The 21,758-nt window shown below is 33.6% G+C and overlaps 2 protein-coding genes across 2 annotated transcripts; one reads left to right on the top strand and one right to left on the bottom strand.

Annotated features, from left to right (window-relative positions):
* The first annotated feature begins 13,725 nt into the window (after window positions 1–13,725).
* Window positions 13,726–14,670, top strand: LOC133799133 (uncharacterized). The gene has a single exon (XM_062237282.1). It carries the CDS (start codon window positions 13,726–13,728, stop codon window positions 14,668–14,670), a length of 945 nt encoding a protein of 314 aa, XP_062093266.1.
* A 323-nt stretch (window positions 14,671–14,993) lies between these two features.
* On the bottom strand, window positions 14,994–17,432 carry LOC133789123 (uncharacterized). The gene is made up of 6 exons (XM_062226857.1): window positions 17,280–17,432; window positions 16,984–17,075; window positions 16,782–16,877; window positions 15,961–16,064; window positions 15,736–15,872; window positions 14,994–15,306 (listed from the first exon to the last, which is right to left on the bottom strand). The coding sequence occupies exons 2-6, from the start codon at window positions 17,041–17,043 to the stop codon at window positions 15,224–15,226; spliced, it is 480 nt and encodes a 159-aa protein (XP_062082841.1). The 5' UTR covers window positions 17,044–17,075; window positions 17,280–17,432; the 3' UTR covers window positions 14,994–15,223.
* Between the last annotated feature and the right edge of the window lie 4,326 nt (window positions 17,433–21,758).

Genomic DNA, 21,758 nt, shown 5'->3' on the forward strand with positions numbered 1-21,758 from the left:
CAATCGGTGGGTTGGCAGAGAGCAAGCAAAAGAGGGAGAGAGAAAGAGATTTGGGGATTAGTTTGGAGAAGAAAGAGATTATATTTTTTTTATTTAATTATTTTATAAATAAATTTTGATTATATTGGTACCGTGTGAAATTTGGGGGTGAAATTTTGGGGGGCGGGGAAAAATAGGCGCCAAAATTAAGGCCCACCTACACCTATACACTTATTTATCTACTATAACACATTTTAAAAGTGTTAAATTTTTGTGTTATGGAAATGGGGTTTTGTTGTAGTGCAAGTACTATCAATAAACAATTCTTCTTAAAGAATTGGCTTGTATTAATTTTATTTTTTACAAGTTATGAAAAAGGGTTGGTCATTTTATGTGACTGGTCGCTTATAAGTGTAAGATCATTTTGTTGATCACTTGTACAAACATGTTTTGTCCATTTATTATGAGAAATAAAAAGGACTATGCGCAGCCAGTCATTCTTGCCAATTATTGTATTTGTTACAAATATTTCTCATTACGTGTGTTGTTTTGCTGTAGTATCGTTTTAAATTCTCTACTACGAGCAGAAATGTTCGAACAGGTTTTGGTAAAGGCAAGTGACCGAGGATCTATAGCTCCTCAATCACTTGGGGGGCATATAAGGCATCTAGTAAGCAAAGCATATCGATAGGTATGTAAACACACAAGCAAAATAAGTGAAAGCATGCTACGGTACTTAGAGTATTTTTCAAATTTTTGTATTTTGTAAAATCAAACCAAAGTATTGTGCTAAGTTCATTCATGCGAACAGATGTTATAATAAATGCAAGTATTATAATATCAAAAAGGAAACCTTTTACACTGCGAGCAGTTACTACTCGGATGTAATTATCTGATTAAAAGTTAAAACTGCCCATGCAGCAATAAAAATAATTGTTTTAAAGTATAGATAAATAATAAAAAACAAAAACAAAAAAATATAAAAATGTTATAGTCATGAGGCAGGAGGGTCTTGTGGATTTTCCTGGTTGACTGCAGCTTCGGCTTCATTATCCACGCCTTCAACGCCAGTGGCCAAAGAGATTTCGGGCGAGGCTGGGATCTTCGCTTTTTCTTCTTCCGCCATGCGAGCAACGCACCGGGCTATTTCAGTTTGCCTCATGCGCTTGGGGAGATAGCTAAAATTGGCCCCTTGATTGTGTTTCCAAAAATCATAGAAACACTTGGACGTGGCACCCTTGTACCTCTCCAGATTACTGGTGTTGGCTTTTTTGAGATCCTTGATGCGATCCTCCAACTTATCAGCCTCTTGCCTTCTCTCGATCAGGTCTACCTTGAGCTTTTTGGCTTCGCGAAAATTGATGAGGTGAGACTCTTTGTACTTTTCCTTGGCTTCGAGGGCTTTGTCCAGGGCAGCCTGCTTTCCCTTCATCTCCTCAGCCAGTTGATTTTTCTCCTCGAGCAATGCCGCATTTGCCTTCTGAACCGCCTCAAGCTGCTTGGCATATTTCGCTTCAACAACCTTAAGCTCCTCCGCATGTCGTTGCTCGGATGCCTTGGATTGCTCGGTGATGACCCCCGAGCGGAGCCGACCGGCAGTCATGGTCAGCATGGCCTGCGATCAGAACATAAGTTAAAATGACTATAATAGATAAAGAGATTGAGTCTCAACAGGAAGAGACAACTTACACTGGCAAGCGTGTTTAGTGCGCAGTTCAAGATCTGGTCAACCTCCATTGACTCTGTCCCAGCCATGGTTCAAGATCCGGCGCTCGTGCCTCAGGATCCTGGTCATCCTGTCCTTGGCCGATCTTAGAGCACGGTTCGATATGTCATCCCCTGTTTGAACAGGCGCTGCCGGTTGTGTCTGATCGACAGGAGCCGGTTGGGAAGGGGTCGACTTGACCGGTGCAGGCGGAGTTTGCTGCTCGAGGGGAGATGGAGGTGGTGCTGTATTTTTTGAAGGACCAGCTGCTGGAGGGTCCTTAGTGCGGGTTTTCTTGGCCGGAGGCTCTTTGCTGCACTCCCTGCAATGCCGCCTGCTTGCCTTCTTCTTGCTCGCAGGAGCATCAGGTGCACTGTAGAGGTCGAACATCTCTTCGGATGGCATGTCTGCAAGAAGACAAATACACAAACAGTTAGACAGTATAAACAAATGAGTGTGCTATGTCAAAAAAGGAAACAAAGTCAATTGTAAGTAAAATACCCGAGCTATAATTATTGGTCGCTATATTATATACTGGACTAGTGTTACACTCACTCTCTGGCATGAAGAAGTCTGAATCTAAAGTGGGAGTGTACTTAAAGTTGTCGTCCCTGTCAAATAAGTGACAGGGAATTGGAAAACTATCTAAGAGCGAGAGATCAGTACCATTCTCATCCGAAGACTCGTCGATAGGTGCAAGGGGTTCAGAAGCTTTATTTTTTCCCTTTCCCAAAGGGGCAGGGGGCACGGCCGCTCACGGGGTGCTGGAAGGATCCCTGATTGTCACACTAGTTGGTCTCCTCCTTTGAGGTTGCGACACATCTGGGTGCTACTAAAGAATTTCCTTGCTGGTGGCACTCCCTGCCGTTGACTCCCTCACATCCTTGTGAGGTGCCAAAAGCCCGACCAGTCTCAGGTTGGATTCGGTGACCAGCTATTTGACGCTCTTCTCTACGTTAGTCATGCTGGCCAGTAGCGCTGCTCAGACCTCCATTTCTGGAGTAGGAGCCGGTCGTAGCCATGGACCTGAAATATGATAATTCTCTAAGGGGAATGCGGATAAAATACAAGGAAAATAAACGAGCAGAAAAATGAAGAAGTTACCTCCTTGGGTGAAGGCTAGGTTATTGGCGACCATGTTGGTAGTCAAAAAGTACTCTAGATGGTACTTCCCCAGATTGGATTTGAAGGTGGTATGACTCAGGAAAGTGCGGGTCATTTCCTAGTGGCAAAGATGAAAGAACCCCGTATTTTCTTGGTTGGGGTTGGATTTGAGGTCGAACAGGTAGTTGACCTCGTGTAGCGTAGGAACAGGCCACTTCTTATGACTGTAAAGGATATAGAGTGTGGAGAGCAAACTATATTTGGGATTATTTGGAAAGGAGCGACCCCAAAATAATTGGCCACTCCTTGGAAGAAAGGATGGAGAGGCAGGATCGCTCCTGCCTCAATATGATACCTCGACCAGGCGCTGAAGGCGCCTCCGGGAAGGTTTGCCTGTTGGTCTCTGGTGGGTTGGACTAAGGTTACCCCAGGAAGTCCGTACTTCCTGATATAATTGGATATCATCCTAACCAAGATTTGGCTAGGAGGAGCAACGTACCATTCGACATCTGGTCGAATGGCGTTTCGGAGTTGGGCTTGATTTTGGATTTCTGGATCAGGGGTATTTTCTTCTTGACCACTGGTCGAAGGAATTTCAGCCCGAGGACCAGGCTGATATGAAGAAGGATTAGGTAATTTCTTTTTCTAAGCTGTAGACTTTACTCGACCCATGTTTTGAGGTGGGGTCAAAGGATTATTTGGGGTGTTTTGAGAAAAAGAGATCTCTGAAATTAGCAGCGACAGTTGTTCTTCATCCTCGAGTAGCTGGGCCAGCAGATCGTCGTCAATTGGCCTCTCACCTCCCCCACGGATCTTGCATGAAAGTCTGCAAACAGAAAAAGGGGAGATGAGAATCTAATGGCCAAAAAGATCATGATGTTTAAAAGTTGGAATAACGCAGCTCATGTATAAAAGTTAAGCTTTTATACGACCTTTTGACAAACAGTTTGGAATAACGCAGCATTCTGACAAAAAACACCACATTTCAAGCGAACAAGGATGAATTTGGAAGTTTAAGTTGGAACAATTTGGAATAACGCAGCATTCTGACAAAAAACACCACATTTCAAGTGAACAGTTTGGAAAATGGATTAAAAAAATAGAAATGAAAGGTTTTTCAGAAAAAACTTTTCGACTTTGAAAGGGCGGGAAAAACCCAGTTTTTTCTACAAGCTTAGAAATCGAATTTTTACTTCAATTTCGTGCCCTAAAGTTATAATCCTAACTACCCAACTAGTTCATCATCCCAACAAAGTGTTATTTTCCTTCCAAATTCAACACTAATATCTATATGCCCATTTACCCCAAAACAGTTTCTTTCAAGATCATTCAAGAACTCAGGATACGAAACAGATATAAAATAGATATTGCATGGCATTTCAACGACTGAAAAGGTTGATAAACTTACTTGGGTAAAGATTGAAGCAAGTTTCTGAGACACTAAGTCGATTGGCTGAATAGAAACTCTATGGATCGTCAAGGTCATCTGGGTTTCAAGTTTTCTACGCCTTGATCTTCAGTGTTCTTGAGGAGAAAGTGAAGAGTAAAAAGTGAAAAATGATCATGGGGGATTATTTATATTGATCGTAGCATTGTAAAAGAGGTAATAATGGGATTAATTTTTCGAAGCATTGGAAAACGCAACAGCCGTCAGACAACTTTTGGGAAACTGAAAAGACATGATTGGTTGCCTTTTTCGAGAAGGCATGGGCGGCTCTGACAGATTTGGTGGGGTACGCAAAGAGTCAGTCTCTTAAGTTTACTTTATGCTGGTCGCAGTAAAATAAACTTGGGGGGGCAAATGTTTACCTAAAAATGGCTCCTAATGACGTGGCAATAATTTATTACATATGGTTGGCACGTGGCAGCGTCAAAATGAAGGAATGTTGTTCGGCAATCGACCAGGTGCTCCTTGCATCATCAGATCTCGTGATTAGATGCGACCAGTCTGGTCGCATGCTTCGGTTTATTTCCTTTAAAGATATGCAATCTTGTAATAACTACATTTATTATTTTCTCTTTATTGCCTTGATACGTTGATATTAAGGATAATTAAGGCCCATTGGCCCATGTAACCCCCTTGAGCCTATAAATATGAAGGAGAAGGCTCAAGGTAGGGACTTTTGAACCTTGAATCTGAATACTCATAGAAAGAGCATAGTGTGATTATCCACCGAAAAGTTGTAATTCTTCTAAGGCTGGTGAAACTCAAGAACCCTAGATCTTTGATCACGGCATTAGGATTCAACATCAATAATAACACTAAGTGAACGTTGGTTATTACCACACTGTTGGGGCCGAACCACTATAAATCATTTGTGTCATCTCTTTACCATTTGATTCTAATCTTGATTTCTGTTTGTTTCATTGTCGTTATTTTGACTCCGTGTCGTTTGACAAATCAAGGGTCAACGGACTTAAATAAAAAAGACCATCACATTTAAGACCTGTAACAAGGGAAAACTCCTCAATAAAAAATCTACAAACCCTACAATCCAACTTAAACCACATCTCCTCATCCTCCCTCTCATGAGACACCTCTCTCAACAAGACCAGTTGGGCAAGTTGGGTTTGGAAATGAATATCAGAAACTTCTAAGAAGTGCCCAAATGGCGTCTTCTTAAATAATGCTTTTTTACTTTTGGTGAACTTAGCTTTCAAGTCTTTAATGACATTTTTTTCTCATTGAAATTTTGTACCTTACTTCCAAACCTCTTAGAGGGATTGATCTTTAAATGAGCCTGCAGAAGAAACAAACAAACCAATTACACAACATGTAACTGCTTTCATAAAATAGAAACATGGAAAATAGATCTTTATTTACGTTTATAAAACCGGTTATATGTCTTTAACTTTTACATATTTGAAATATCAAAAAAAAAAATACATTCACTAAGGTAACCAGTTACACACTCAAAACTGAACATTATGCAAAATAAAATACTTATCTACAAGTAACCAATTACACATGTGACCAGGTACAGAGAAACAAAATACTTTAAGAACAAAAAAACACAACCATAAAAATAAAACAAACACAATCAAAATTGAACATTATGCAAAATAAACTACTTATATACAAGTAACCAGTTGCACATGTAACCAGGTATAAAGAAACAAAACACTTTAAGAACAAAAAAACACAACCATAAAAATAAAACAAACACAATCAAAACTGAACATTATGCAAAATAAACCACTTATCTACAAGTAACAAGTTGCACATGTAACCAGGTACAGAGAAACAAAACACTTTAAGAAACAAAAAACACAACCATAAAAATAAAACAAACACAATCCCCCGAATGTGAACTCCAGATGCACAGGATTCCCTCGTTTGTTTAACAGTGGAAGGGGATTTACTCTTCATCCTTGCAACAGACTTCAAACGAGTAATGTTACTCAAAAATTCTCAGAACCAACAACACCACCAACTTCACTAGAGTGATCCATCATAAATCTTTGAAATTAAAATACACAAAGCACTGCATAAAATAAAAATAAACAACACAAACGAAAAATGAATAATAGATATATATATATATAAATATATAGAGCACAAATTACAAATAACTACCCATAAACTTTCCCAAAACAACTGATCAAAAACTGTCAAAACCCCCACTAAAAAACTAACAATCAAATCGTGCACCAAAAACAAAAACCACCATTAACACTGATTCAAAAAAAACCACCCACGACTGAAAATAGATAATCCAAAGCAAAATTATCAAAATATATACATTAAAAAAACTAAAACATAAACCCGTGTAACCAGGTACTCACCGAGTCGAAACAACACAATAGCTACAAATTCACAAACAGAAAACCTATAAAACCCTAAAAACAGAACAAAAGAGAAGAAAAAAAAATCAGAAAAGCAAATGCTGAAGGATAGGAGTAAGACAAAATGAGGGTTATACAAAAGCGTGATAACGAAGAAACCTACAAAAAATAGAAGATATAGGTACTCGAGTACCTGGATGCAGAAGAAAGAACACGTCTGAAGACTGATTTGTGTTAAAAAAATATTTTCCAAAAAAACTGAACAAAAATAAAATAAAATAAAAAATAATACATAAAATTTTTGAAATGTCCTCACAAAAATTCAAATTTAGCATAAATAATCTTATACAATTAAATATGGGAAATCAAATCATTTGTTTGATAAATATGGGAAAACAAATCTCATAAAAAAGTTAAACAACAAAAAATACCATAAAAAATGCACACACCAAAAAAAGTCATATATATCAAAATTTATTTATTCTTCCCATATTTCATGTAAATTCCACTTTTATTATTGGGTTGGGATATCTTTTCTATTATTTATACTAAATTAATTATTTTTTTATTAAATAATAATTATAATATGAATAAATATATATAAGTCAAATTTTTTTTTAGAAAAATGTAAGGGTGCCGTGGCCACCTCTAGCCCCCCTCCGTCGCTGAGAGAGATCGACTTCACTTTCATCTCTGTATATGAATCTCTACGGTAAGTAGTAATAGCCATATTAGCCATATTTTAATACATTCTATTCATATATAGTACTCCTTTGTGATAACCATATAATATATTATTCTATTACTTGGTTAAACCTAGCTTGGAAAGAATAATCAGATTCAATGGCCATGACAATTCTTAATGGCCGTTCTATTACTTATTCGCTAACGATGATCACTGCCAAGAGTTCTAAGTCACGACGCCGCAAGCGGAGTCATAGTCGTTCTAAAGTGAGTGAAGCCATGGTGGAGAATTGGCATAAGTCGGCGATGGCTAATGTTGGAAGAACGAAGCATCAAGTTGGCGATGGTTTTTACGCGGGATTCAGAGCTATGTCTTCATCCCCACCGCTAGCTGTATTTCTAGGGAAGAAGAATGAAGCAGCCACCACTCATTTTCCACTATTATTGTTGGAAAATAATTCTACAACACACTATTTTAAACTAGTATATACAATAAATTCTACCTTCTCTAACCACCAATTTTTATCTTATTCAAACATGTATTTATTTTTATTATATTTTTTAACTATCATATAAATTTCAAATAAATAAATAATATCATAAAAATAAATAAAAGATTTTAACATAATATATGACATAAATGTATTAAAAAAATTAGAACAAAATATTGTCTATAATTTTAATAAAAATTGATTCACTTTTTTAAAAATATATATACGTTTAATAGAATAAATTATAGTTCTATAGTATATATAAATATTTATATCACTAATCTCTATATATATGACATCTAAATACAACATTGACATAGATATATATTTACATGGCTACATGACATATGTATATAAATTACAATAATATTTAAAAAGAAATTAATAATATAAATAAAATAAGAATAGAAAAAGTCATAATGTAGAGTAGTATACATGCATCAACTATTTTAATTAGTTAATTAATTTTTGTTTAATTTTATGTTTGTTCTAGTTTTTGAATTTGGCAGTAACAAAAGAGATTATATATTATATGTTTAATATAATATTAATATTATACATGGATTTTAAATTTAAGTTTGTTGCTAGTTGATAGTAGATTATATTATATTATATTATATGTTTAATATGATATTATTCTAATACGTGAAGTTTAAATTTAAGTTTAATTTAAAAAATTAAGTTATAAAACGTATGGTTTTATTTTTTTTAAATAATTATCATTGTAAAATATTTCAAAAATATCATATTTTAATTTGTTTAATTATTTATTTATTTAATTTTATTTAAGTTTAAGTCAATATCTCAAAAACATCCTATTTTAATTTATTTAATTATTTATTAAATTTTATTTAACTTTAAGTCACATTTCCAATCTACCGTTAAATATAATAATATTCTATTAAATATAATAATATTTAAAGTTAACGGAAAAAAAAAACTGTTAAAACCAAGAATTTCCATTATTTACACAATTTTTATATAGAAGAGATATATTTATTTGAGAAATTGTATTATATATTATTATAATAATAATATTTTACCACATTTGAATTTAAATTATATTAATATAATGAGTAAATGACGGCTAAAATACCCAATGTTTTAAAAAAATTGAACTTTTATACCTAATTTTTTTTGTGGTAAATAATAATATATTCAATGTCTTCAAAATGTTGCACTTTCATACCCAAACTTTTTTTTGCGGTAAATATACTCAATATTTTTAAAATGTTGCACTTTTATACATATTTTTTATTATTTTGATAAATAATAAGAAAATGGAGGAAAAATTTAGGATTTTAATAATTTTTTAATTTTTAAATTATTTTCTCTTTCTTATTCTTTCTCAAAATAATTGTTTTAAATTAAACATTAATAAATATTTTATTAAAATTAATAAAAATAATTTAAAATAATTAAAAACTTATATATTTTCATCAAATTAAAATATAAGTTTTTTAAAAAAAGTAAAGGAAATATATAAGTTTAATTATTTTGATTAATTTTACTAATCTTAATTTTTTTTATTTTGAAAGTGAAATAATTTAAAATTTTAAAAATAACTAAAATTCTATATTTTTTCTTCACTTTCTTATTATTTCTTAAAATACTTTTAAAAAATAGGTATAAAAGTGTAATATTTTAAAAATATTAGGTATATTTACCACCAAAAAAAATTTTGGGCATAAAAATTTAACATTTTGAAGACATTGAGTATATTTACCACAAAAAAAAGATTGGGTATAAAAGTGTAACATTTTGAAAATATGGGGTTTTTTAAAAGTATATTCCGTTAAATATTTAGAATATTCTGTTAAAACCAAAAAATTATATTATCTACACACTTTTTATATAGAAGAGATATCATGGATGTGTACTAATAACATGAAGAGAAAGATCTCTTCTGTACAAAAAAAAAAAGGTAATAAAATAATATATCTACATGTGTTAAAATCTACATTATTAAAAAAAATTAATTTTAAAATAACTAAGGATTAGATAGATTTTAATAAATGATGGGAAAAATGCAATATTTAATGTGGAGAAATTAATTATCAATCTATTTCAAATGAAGTACTACACTATTGTTAAAGAAATGGTCCCTTAGAAAAATGACATTTTTTTAAGAGGAAATTCACAAAAATACCTAAGCTTTTAAAAAAAATACTAAAAATATGGAATCTGTAAAAAATTACAAAAATACGGAGTGGCATAATCGCAAATACAGAGTATTTTTTAAACAAAGTTTACAAATTTGTAACAATAGAGTTTTTTTGTAACCAAAGTTTACAAATTTGTAATTGAAATTAATAAATTTGTAACCATATGTAACAATTTTGAAAACAACATTTACAGACTAAATAGAAAATTGTAACAGACGATTACAGAACCGTAACAAATTGTTATCCGTAATTTTGTAATTTTTGTAAAATTCCGTATTTTTCAAATTTGTTTGAAATTTACAGTGCTAGGTGTAATTTTTCATTTTTTTTTAGTTATTTTACACTCTAGCATAGTTTTGATAGTCTTTTGCTTAATGACCTCCGACAGTCCAAACAACTGGTCGAAATTTTTCAGACAGCTGGACGAAAAATTCAGAAAACTGGTCGAAATTTTAGACAGAGACCATTTTACAAAAAAAAAAATATCAAAACTGAGCCATAGTGCAAAATAATTTTAAAAAATGTCAGTTTCACCAATTACTCGTAAAGAAACAACGGACAATAAGGATAATAGAATAATATTATTATAGTAAGCACTAATTTTAATCAACAATTTTGAAATGAAAACTTTTTCCTATGGTTGAGGATTGGAATAAAAATTCCTTTAAACAGTGGAATTGTAACTCTATAGGAATAATAATAATTCCCTTTCCTATGAGTCAAACTTGCTCGTTGCAGAACCAAACATGTAATAAGAGTTTATTGCTTCTACACATTTTGTGGAGATTTAATAGAATCTTTATAATTTTTTTTATTCTATTTGAAAACAGGTCAAAGGAGTTTTTTTTTTTTTTTTTTTTTTTTTGGAAGGGATCAAATGAGGTGTTCATATCAAATTTTATTCAGTTCTTGTTTGCAATTCCTTATTTATTTTATATCATTTTTATTTTGGTAAATGCATATCTAATAACAAAGAAATTTTGTTAGCTGTGCTATTGTGAAATAGTTTGTTTATTCACTTATTGCTACTAGAAAATTTATGCAGATCACACAGAATCCTTGTTATATTTTTCAATTAGGTGTTCATATCCTCTAATTTACTCATTAATTCTACACATTCACAAATTAAATTTATTGTTTTTTTTTCATTTGTAACATATTAAGTCCCCCCAGTCCCCATCATAAAAGGAGATGATACCCCAACATGAGGAACTTCCTAAGGATCAAGGCTGGTCTACCCCGAAAAACCCAGGTACAGTGAAGTCGAAGTCCCCTGTTATAGACCAGAATAGTAAGAATACTTTCAGTGTTCTTCAAGAACAGAAGAAATTTCTCAATGACCCTTCATTATTATTGAACTTGAATGGACAATTTCAATATAATGAGTTGGAATGTTAGGGGCATAAATAAGAAGAATAAGCAGATAGCTGTTTTGGATGTCTGCCGGATAAATAAGATTGGTATTGGAGCTTTCCTAGAAACAAAAATAAAGGGCGATAAACTGAAGGATGCAATGGAAACTTGTTTTCAGGGTTGGAACTATCATAACAGCATAAGGGTGGAGGGCCGAATTCTTTTGATATGGAAGGAAAGTTGGGTCAAAGTGGAAGTTATCAAAGACCATTATCAATTTCTGCACTGTAGAGTAAGATTTTGTATCACTGGCCAGGAGTTTTGCTTTACTGTGGTTTATGGTTCAAATCAATTGGATACTAGGAAGCTGCTCTGGTCAGAATTGTCTACTATGCCTCTTCCAATTAAACCTTGGCTTATCATGGGAGATTTTAACGCTTCTTTTGACCCAAATGACAGAAAAGGTGGCAGGTGTATTTTGAAAAAAGTGCTTGAAGATGCTAGGAGTTGGCTTGATCTTGGTCTGGTGGAAGAAATGAATTTACTGGGTACCTTTTACACATGGTCTAATAATCAAGAAGGGGATAATCGAATATACTCTAAACTAGATAGAGTCTTTGTCAATGAGGACTGGCTGGACATTTTCCTGTCTGTTATAGCTGTTGCTCGTTGGGAAGTGTCTTCTGATCATTGTGCTGTTATTCTGAAGCAATCTGGTATTTCAATTGAGGGTTTTGCTCCTTTTCGATTCTATAATATGTGGACAAGCGACCCTCAATTCAGATCTACTGTCTTAACTAATTGGAACAAAGCTCTTAGACTAAAGGGTTGTGGGTTAGATCAAGTTTCTTGGAAACTTTTGCGACTGAAACATGAATTGAAGAAGTTTAATTGGAAGATTATTGAGGATGTGGCTAGGAACTTTGAAGACAGTAAAGCTAAGTTTCAAAAGGCTCGGTCTGATCTTTTCTCTGATCCGCAGAATCAGACTTTAGCTTCAGCAGAGAGAGTATCATTTCAGAGATTTAAACAGCAAGAGAAGATTTATGGCAGCTACCTTAGGCAAAAATGTAAGATAGAGTGGATCCAATTCGGCAATGAAAATTCCTCCTGCTTTCATGCCTATATAAAGCAACGGAAGAGAGCTAATAGGATTGCTTCTTATGTAACAGAAGATGGTAGAGTAGAGGACAGTTATCCTAAGGTAATTAGTCACTTTATTAACCATTTTAAATCAGTCATGGGTTGTCCTAATAAGGCTACAGGGAATGTTGATTATGCTATAACAGATTTGGGTCCTGTTTTGAGTATTGAAGACCAGCTGGCTCTCATCAAACCTTTCTCAAACAAAGATGTTAAAGTAGCTTTGTTTAGTATCAACTCTATAAAGAGTCCTGGACTAGATGGTTTTGGGGCTGGGTTTTTCAAAAGCTTATGGAAAGACATAAGGAAGGAGGTTTCTAAGGCTATCCTTGAATTTTTTGAATCTGGGAATATTCCTAAAGCAATGAATAGTACTATTCTAACCCTTATCCCTAAGATGGATCACCCGAATACAGCTGCTGATTTTAGGCCAATCGCCTGCTACACTTCTCTTTATAAATGCATTTCTAAAATGCTTTGTCATAGAGTGATTGGTATTCTTCCAAAGTTGGTTAACCAAAACCAATGGGCGTTTATAAAAGATAGAACTCTTGCTCATAATGTCTTAATTCTCCAAGATCTCTTAAAGGGTTACAAAAGGAAGTATAGCTCTCCTCGGTGCTTATTGAAGAATGACTTGAGCAAAGCCTATGACTCAATCGATTGGGACTTTCTTGAAAACTTGCTGAAAGCTTTAAAATTTCATGATCGCTTCATAAAATGGATCATGATTTGTATGAGAGGTGCCTCTTATTGCCTTATGTTGAATGGTCGCCTTCATGGTAACTTTCAAGGAGGCAAAGGTCTTCGCCAAGGCGATCCCATTTCTCCGTTACTGTTTGCTATAGTTATGGAGTACCTTACTCGATCCTTATTTCAAGCAGCTAAAGGAAAATGTTTCAAATTTCACCCACTATGTAAATCTTTAAATCTAATTAGTCTATGTTTTGCTGATGATCTACTTATTGTGTGTAAAGCCAATACTAGCTCCATTCAAATTATTCAACGTACAATAGAGGAGTTTTCAGGTGCTTCAGGTCTGCTTATCAATAAAAGCAAATCTAGAGCTTATTTTGGTGGGGTTTCGGACCAAGAAAAATCTGGTTTGCTGCATATCTTTCAGCTGAAAGAAGGTGAGTTTCCCCTGACTTATCTTGGTCTGCCTTTGAGACCAACGAAGTGGAAGGCAATGGATTGTGACTTAATTCTAAAGAAGATTAGACAGAGACTTTGTGTTTGGGCTAGTAGGAACCTTTCTTATGCAGGACGGGTCCAGTTGATCCAATCTGTTTTGTTGGGTATCAGGAACTACTAGATGAGCATCTTCCTCTTACCTCAGAGTGCCCTAAAGGAGATTGATCATCTTTGCAGATTATTTCTTTGGGGAGGTAAAGGAAATAGGAGTAAGTTTCATCTTACATCTTGGGAGCTAGTTTGCTGCCCAAAGAGTCATGGTGGGTTAGGTTTCAAGGAGGGGCCTCTTTGGAATAGATTGTTGTTATCTAAATTCATTTGGGCTATCTCTTCTAAACAGGATTTGCTCTGGGTTAAATGGGTTAACTGTATTTACTTGAAGGGGACTCAGATTTGGGATTACAAGTTGCATCCGGATGCCAGTTGGTATTGGAAAAAATTGATCAAGATTAGCAAAGATCTCTCTTTTTCTTTGCTGGTTTCTGCATCAGCTAATGGAAATCTGGTTTTGTCTAGACTGTATCAACTGTTTTTGTCTAGCAGCCCAAAGCCTATCATGAAATCAGTTTGGTGTTCTATTTCAGTGCCTAATCATAAGTTCATTCTTTGGCAAGCTGTTCTTCAAAAGTTGGCAACCAGGGATCTGTTAAGCAACTGTCATATTTCTCTTCCCTCCTTGTTGTGCCCGATCTGTGATCTATTGCCTGAAAATCACTCTCATTTATTTTTTGAGTGTGTTTTTTCTAGGAGAGTAGTGCAGTCTGTTTTTGATTGGTTGCAAGGACTTTGTTGGCCTTCTAACTTTTCAGATTGGTGCATTTGGCTGGAGGCAGACAGGAAGAACTTCAAAGACCGGATCACTCTAGTAGCACTAGCAGCTTCAGTTTATTACATATGGTATACTCGGAACAGATGCCATTTTGACAGTAGTTGTCTTATGGTTTCTTCTGTAACCAGTTTGATTAAATCCTCTGTCTCAGCTAGAATACTTGGCTTAAAGCTTAGATCTAAGTCTATGGCTTCTAGAGCAAATCAAATGACTCAATTTTTGCCTAATTTGTATTGATTGAGGGCTGTTTTGCTCTGGTTTTTTTTTTGGCTGTAATCTGTGTGTTGATCAATAAAATTCCTTTTTCTTGATAAAAAAAAAACATATTAAGTCGTACAAAACAAAACTAGTAAACCAAATAACTTGTAAAATAATTTCAGTTTACTAGTATTAATGTATGGAGAATTTTCTATCTATAAAAATAGACCTAAAAATATAACCCAGCCAATCTTATCCATAGAACAGAACATATTAATGCAAACAAACCCTACGCTCTGCAATCTTTGCTGATGACTTTTATAGGAAATACAATTTACTGAAGAGCACAGTAAAAGCATATATGCAAGCGAATGTAGCACATTGAACCAAAAAAGGTCAGACACCAAATTAGCAATCTGATTATTCACTTGTCTGGAACATCAACTAAAGAATAGGTATAAAGGAAGCAGAGTACAAATTTGGATAATTTCTTTGTCACTTGGCGACAACTGAGATTTGAGATGGCCACTTTTCTGCAATATCTTTACCCTGGTTCCATTCCATGACAAAACTATATAAGAATACAGGTCTTTCAAAGTTCAGGCATGCCTCGCCCTGTTTTTGTATCATAAGTCTTCTCCATCACAACATCCATTGGAGTATCCTTTGGACCAGCTGAAAAACAAGTTAAAGAAATTGTCAACAGCAGGATATGAATTGGAGGTCTTTGAAACAAACTTGGAGTCACAATCTGGCAAAGTCAATTGGAATGATAAATTACTACAAGATCACGTGGAGCAATCTAGACATCTTTAATTCAGCTTTTGATTACAGGATACATTAGTTCGATACTTATTATATATGCGTATATATAGACAGCAAACACTTTGGCTAACTTGCTCTAAATCTAAGCTTATGTGCAGAGTGATAACCATATCAGCCCTGAGTCTATCATATTTTTAGTATGCAACATCTTAGCAATTGCAAAATTGAGGCAGTGAATCCATGCTCAAATGCCTCGTGACACGGAAAATATCAAGAGGAGAGTTATATTTTACTATAGGGAAAAAGAAAAAGAAGAGCGTCAAAGATTTGAGTAAGTACCAACTGTAGGCCTTGGCGTAGTCCTTATCTTCAATATCTCAGGACGAGGAATAATGGATCCTGATGCACCCAGGCCTCTGGACACTCTTACTTTGGTTCCATCTTCAAGATACTTAATCCCAACTTTACAAGGCTTCCTGCAAAGAAACCACTAATCTCCACTTACAAACATGGAAGAGCGAAAACCGAAGTATTCTTCAAACAGAATTGAAGGCAGTCACATACCCTGTGACTGGATCAATAACTTGAACATTTGAAACATGAAGAGGAGCTTCAACCGTAAAGATCCCACCTTCATGACCTTGGCCTTGCTTGATATGCTTCTTAACCTGCAGACAAGAGAAGTTCATCATCATCAAACACTGTAGTCTTATCCACAAACTTCACTCAGACAACATCACCACACAGATCAAATGACCACAAACAAGCATTACGTATTAAAAATTAACATTTCATATTATGCAGCATCATCTTCAACCAAGGAATGTAATTTGCATTATTTCATAAATTCCTACAACACAGTATAAAGAATTTCATAGTAATGTCAAATATAAACTGAATGGTAGCTCACTTTAAAGTTCCAAATACCAACGAAAACAAACATGAAACACAAATAAGCAAGCAAACTTCTTCCGTTAGCTACAGTATAAATCATTCAGCAAAAAACAAAATTAATTGAGGATTGGTTCTGAAAAGTAAAAATCCAACAAATTAATCTTCCTGACCATTCCCTTAATATCCAGATATAAGTGAACAGCCAAGAAAAGAAAAATGGAAGGTATAGCCAACATGTGTACTAAAAATTGGCATGTTTCAACTCAAAAGATTGCTTCAAACCTTAATCCAACTATTCTTGCTAAAAAACTCTAGAAATTTAAGAGTGCTGAAACCTATTATATACTAATATAAATAAAACTATAAGAACAAGCACAACCCCATTTAGTAACATTTATCAGACATGTATACCCAGATGACAAAAAGAAAAACAACCACCGAAGAAATAAAGTTTCGCAGAAGACTGAAAATGACCACCCATCTATTCTCACCAGATTCTTGCCTTCAACAATAACACGATTCTGAGAACGAACAACACGCTTAACAACACCAGTCTCGCCTTTATCTTTACCCCTAATTACCATCACCTGATAAAGACCAACACAACAAGGATCAAGCCCTTATAGCTATGTTAGAAGCTGCTTAAAAACCCAATTAACTATTTCCCAATAAAAAACCATGGATTTACCATACATTATCTCCTCTGAGGATCCTCCAATGTCTGATAAGCTTTTCAGCTGCTTTCCAACCCATATTTTGACTCCCGAAATGTAGGTTGAATGTATCTACAATTTCCAACACAAAATCAAATGCTTACACAGACCAATTACAGAAATTTACACTTTCTTAATTCAACCTACAAAATCATTCTGAAACGAGGAAATGTGTACAGATTTTCGTATGCATAACATAACAATGAGTTGGAATATTCATAAAACGGCTATGGTGGAAGATTTTGTAAAACTTCGAACTATGCTACAGCGTCGTACCAAGTGTCTGCTAGGAGGAAGGAATGGTGGTGCCCGTTGAGAGGAAGAGAGAGACCGACGATGATTAACGGTGGTGGCCGGAGAGGAGAATGACGGTGCGGCTGTGAGAGGGCGGAGTGAGACGCAGGGGGGGCTTAAGTATTTCTAAGGAATTAGGGTATTTGTGTTTGGGTTCATTGGGCCGGGCTGGCTCAACGAACAAGAGGCCCATTTTGATGTCATAATTTCATGAGATCTTTTCAAAAATAAACTTTTTTATATGTTTTTTTGTACGGTCTCAAAAATTATATATTTCAAAAAATAAGATATCTTTGTCTGATTTCAAAAACATAATAAATAACAAATGCCATCAAAAATATCATTTTCTAACCCAAAAAAATGCAAATTTCTCAAATTTTTGTGGACTTTTAACATCAAAATTACAGGGGCTAAAAATAAAATCAATATATCTAACCTATATAATTTAATCCAATTCAATTAATAAAAATTAGATATAACTATATTTAGAATGGATGAAAAAATTGAATTCTAATTGAATTAAATCCGTTGATAAATGACATTCTAAAAAATATTATTAGAATCTATTAAATTTAATTTTAATAAAAAATACGTAAATATTTTTTATAAATTATAGAATTTTATTATGAAATATTCTAGCATATTGGGGCAAAACATATCTATAATAATCAATATTTAATATTATATAATCTATAGATTGTTTGATTAATTTTTAATTCATGTAAATTGACACGAAGTATTAATTCTATTAAACTCCAATTAAAAAACTTATCCCAAATTATTTGTAAACACAAATAAAATTGAATCTGAGATGAATTTTGATAAAGGTTATTGGATAATAAATATTAAATTATAATGATAGAAGTAATTGAACTGAATAAACACCCTTAATAAAAATAAAGTTGTTTTATAAATATCTCTGTTATCCCTGTTTGCCACCCGTAACATGTGGCATGACCCAATGGGTCCGTGGGCCATTTTAAAGAGGTCCAGGCCTATCCTGAGCCCAATGAATGGGGAAGGAAGAAACCCTGATAGCCCAATCATCATCGATCCCAACAATGTTCGATGGGTGCAAGCATAATGAAGGAACCGGGACTAAGATGCAGGCCCGACTCATCTTCCCAGTCCCGACCTACCTATATCCTCCGGGATGCCAACTGAGGTGGCAGACTAACTAGTCGATAGAGCTAGACCTTATCAAGAATCCAGGGGAGATACTCAGTGTCACGATGTCCACCTTGGCAAATGCACCTGAGTCCTGGTGAACGAAGCAGGACTCTAGTAAGTGAACCGGGACATTAATAAACTTACCCAGACCGGACTTCCAGATAGGGCAAGCCTAGCTACCCCCAATGTTGACCTGTCCCCATGAAATATGGCAGTTGATCTCCTCAACTAACCTGCAGAAGAGGGTACGCACGGAACGTACACTGTTCCTAGGAGACAGTAATGCCACTACTCTGATAGATCCTGGCCCCTTAGAAGCCCACGCGGACCAATCCGAGCTAACATACAATGGACAGCTGTAAGACTTGGCCACGCCTAAGCCGGCCCAATGGGCCCAGATTAACTATATGTTATTATGTAACATTCTTTGTATTATGACTACATAAGCGAGCAAACTGTGATTATATCCTTATTGGGTCAAGATTAGTCAGGCCCAAGCCCACTACGTTTAACTGCCTATAAAATAAGGTCAATTGTGCGCTATAGCAGAGATCCTAGATTTTCTCTTGCAAGCAATTACTCTGCTAAAACTTGTAAAAAACTTCATTGTCAAAAGTTCTCTAAAATCTAATACTATTAACTCGTTGACTAAAGCTCATTAATGCCCCAACCACGTAAAAAACTCAAATTGCTCATATCTAATTCTTTCTCTTCAGCTCTTGTTTCTTAACATGTTTCTAGTTTCCGAAAAACTCAGTAAACAATCCCCAAATTAAAAATTTTGTTTTATTTTGGCCTCAAAAATTTTCAATTTAATGTGAGTATGCATATATAAATAGAAATTATAAATCATACATTTCAATTTACCTCATGTAACACAAAAGCTTGAAGAACACTCCCAATGAGTGAACTATATTACCTTAATTTGGAAAAAAAATAGCTAAAAATGGGTGAAAGGGTCATCCAATGGATAATTCATTTTACATATATATTTACATAGAGCTACAATACAAAACTAGGTGTCTACTATTCATCCTTCAAAATATTATTATATTAATTTTTCACTTCTCCTCCCTTCTTCTACCAAAGAATATCTTCAAAATATTCTATATATATATATATATTCAATTAATACTCTTAAAATATACTTTGAGAATAATAAAATTTTTTATTTATAATTTTTTTAGATTAATTGATATTTTAATTTTTCTTATAAATTTAAATTATAATATAATTATGTGATATTATATATGGGTAGATATTAGAAATATTAAAAGATATATGGATATTATTGATAGTTATAAAAAATATTTTAAAATATAATATTTAAATAATATAGAAAAAAAATAAAAAAGTTTATATATAGTATAATATAAAAGTTAGAGGTAAAAATAAAAAATTATGTGTTTTGAAAAAACATTTTAAATGATAAAGTAGAACACTCCAACTCCTAACCAGAGAGCTAAAACTAGAGAAAGATTTCAATGAATTTAATAGAATTTTTCCACAAACTTTCAATACTCTTTGTCCTCAACGCCAACCAAATTCCAAATGATATTGATAAACTCTAGCTGAAATATACGAAAGCCTTTCTCAACGAGCTTGATGTGTTGAAAAAGTTGAAACATGAGTGAGAAATCTCCAAACCAATTCTAGAGCTTTTTGTTTGAGAATATAATATATTAGATGGAAATATGAAAAAACAAAATACAACTCTAAGCAAGTATACAATAGATAAAATATTTGATAAAAGTAATATTATAACTTAATTGCTCAAAATACATGCAAATAAAAAGATAAACAGAATATTATAAGCTCAAAACAATAATAATATAAGTAAATAAGAACAAATGAATGAACACAAACTCTCACACAACTAAAGTGTAGAGTAGTAGGAATTACCAGCTTGAAAAATATTCAAAACCTTAGTCTAAAAGCTTATTTTCCCATTTTCTCTAAGCACTAAGAGATCTCACAATAAAATAGTTATATGGAATTATTAAGCATCTATAGTGTATTTTCTTGCCAAGTGTTTTTGTGAATAGAAAATTGTGTGTCTTACATGTGATCATTAGACTCTTATTTATAGAGTTTTGAGACACTATTTGAATTTCAAAATACACCAACTCCCATGGTTGTTACCAGTGTTTAATTAGATGTTTATGGGAAGAAAAAAAATGTTGGAGTTGGCTACCAGCGTCCCAGGTCGCACCTAGAGATGTTCCTGGTCGCGGCCATAGCTCCAATTTAAGCAAAACTCAACTTCTATATTTCCAAACAATTCAATCATCTTCCCACATGACTTATTTGTAACATTCATACACATTATGATAGCTAAAATCATGTCTATAACAGTCATATCACTTATGACTTTGAGAAATTCAAACCTAAAATGTGTAATATATAATCTACACATTATTGGGTAATATTTTGGAGTTACAAATTCATAACTATTTTGTAACTCCAAAATATATTACATTTGAGCACACACATGTGTCCAATTTTGTAACTTTCAATAATATGTTGCAAGGTTCAACAAATCATATTTTGTAATCACATTATTTAATCTAACATTATATTATTTAAAATAATATAACACATACCTCATTGATTGACAATGTCATGATTGAAAAGCTCATGTGGGAAACTCAAACAAGCTAAAAAAAAGTCTAATAACTCAAATGAGCATTCGGTTCCAAAATAATCCCTAAAGATCCGGCTCAATACTAATTCTCGAAAAAAGTCACCATCTTGAAAGGTATACAAGAATGTCTCATATCTAGAATATCAACATATTTATAAGTTACTTAAATTCATTGTTATTAGGTTTTAAATTGAAGCATCATGAATCTCAACATAAAACCATATGCTCGATTATAATTTTCTTACAACAACCAAGGAAAACCCATAGTATACCATTCAATACAATTCTACATATAGATATATAAACAAAATTTAAAACAAATCCATTTTCAAATTGGAAGAAGATGAAAAGAACAAGAAATAAATAACAATTTTGAAATAAAGTGATAACATCGAACACTAACTTTGAAAATGTAATATATTGTTGACAATATATCCCAATTATAGAAAACCTCGTTGTAGCAAGAAAATTATGGTGACAATTCTATATATATAATGTATTGATTGATTGGTTTTCCTTGATTAATGTATAACTATTTAATCAACTAACTACATATATACTATTATTAGTTACCCTATATTTATTATATTATTGAGGAAATTATCCTCCTTTAATTAACTTGTCATAGAGCTTACACATTAATTAAG

This window comes from Humulus lupulus, chromosome 1 (genome assembly GCF_963169125.1).
Source record: "Humulus lupulus chromosome 1, drHumLupu1.1, whole genome shotgun sequence".
Lineage (NCBI taxonomy): Eukaryota > Viridiplantae > Streptophyta > Magnoliopsida > Rosales > Cannabaceae > Humulus > Humulus lupulus.

What these genes read in the sequence shown, in the direction of transcription:
- LOC133799133 (XM_062237282.1), top strand. Translation starts at nt 13,726, where the DNA reads ATGAGCATCTTCCTCTTACCTCAGAGTGCCCTAAAGGAGATTGATCAT.
- LOC133789123 (XM_062226857.1), bottom strand. Translation starts at nt 17,043, where the DNA reads ATGGGTTGGAAAGCAGCTGAAAAGCTTATCAGACATTGGAGGATCCTC. An exon ending in GGATCCTCAGAGGAGATAAT is followed by an intron (nt 16,878 to 16,983) that starts GTATGGTAAATC and finishes GGTCTTTATCAG; the next exon opens with GTGATGGTAATTAGGGGTAA. An exon ending in GTTATTGATCCAGTCACAGG is followed by an intron (nt 15,873 to 15,960) that starts GTATGTGACTGC and finishes GTTTCTTTGCAG; the next exon opens with GAAGCCTTGTAAAGTTGGGA.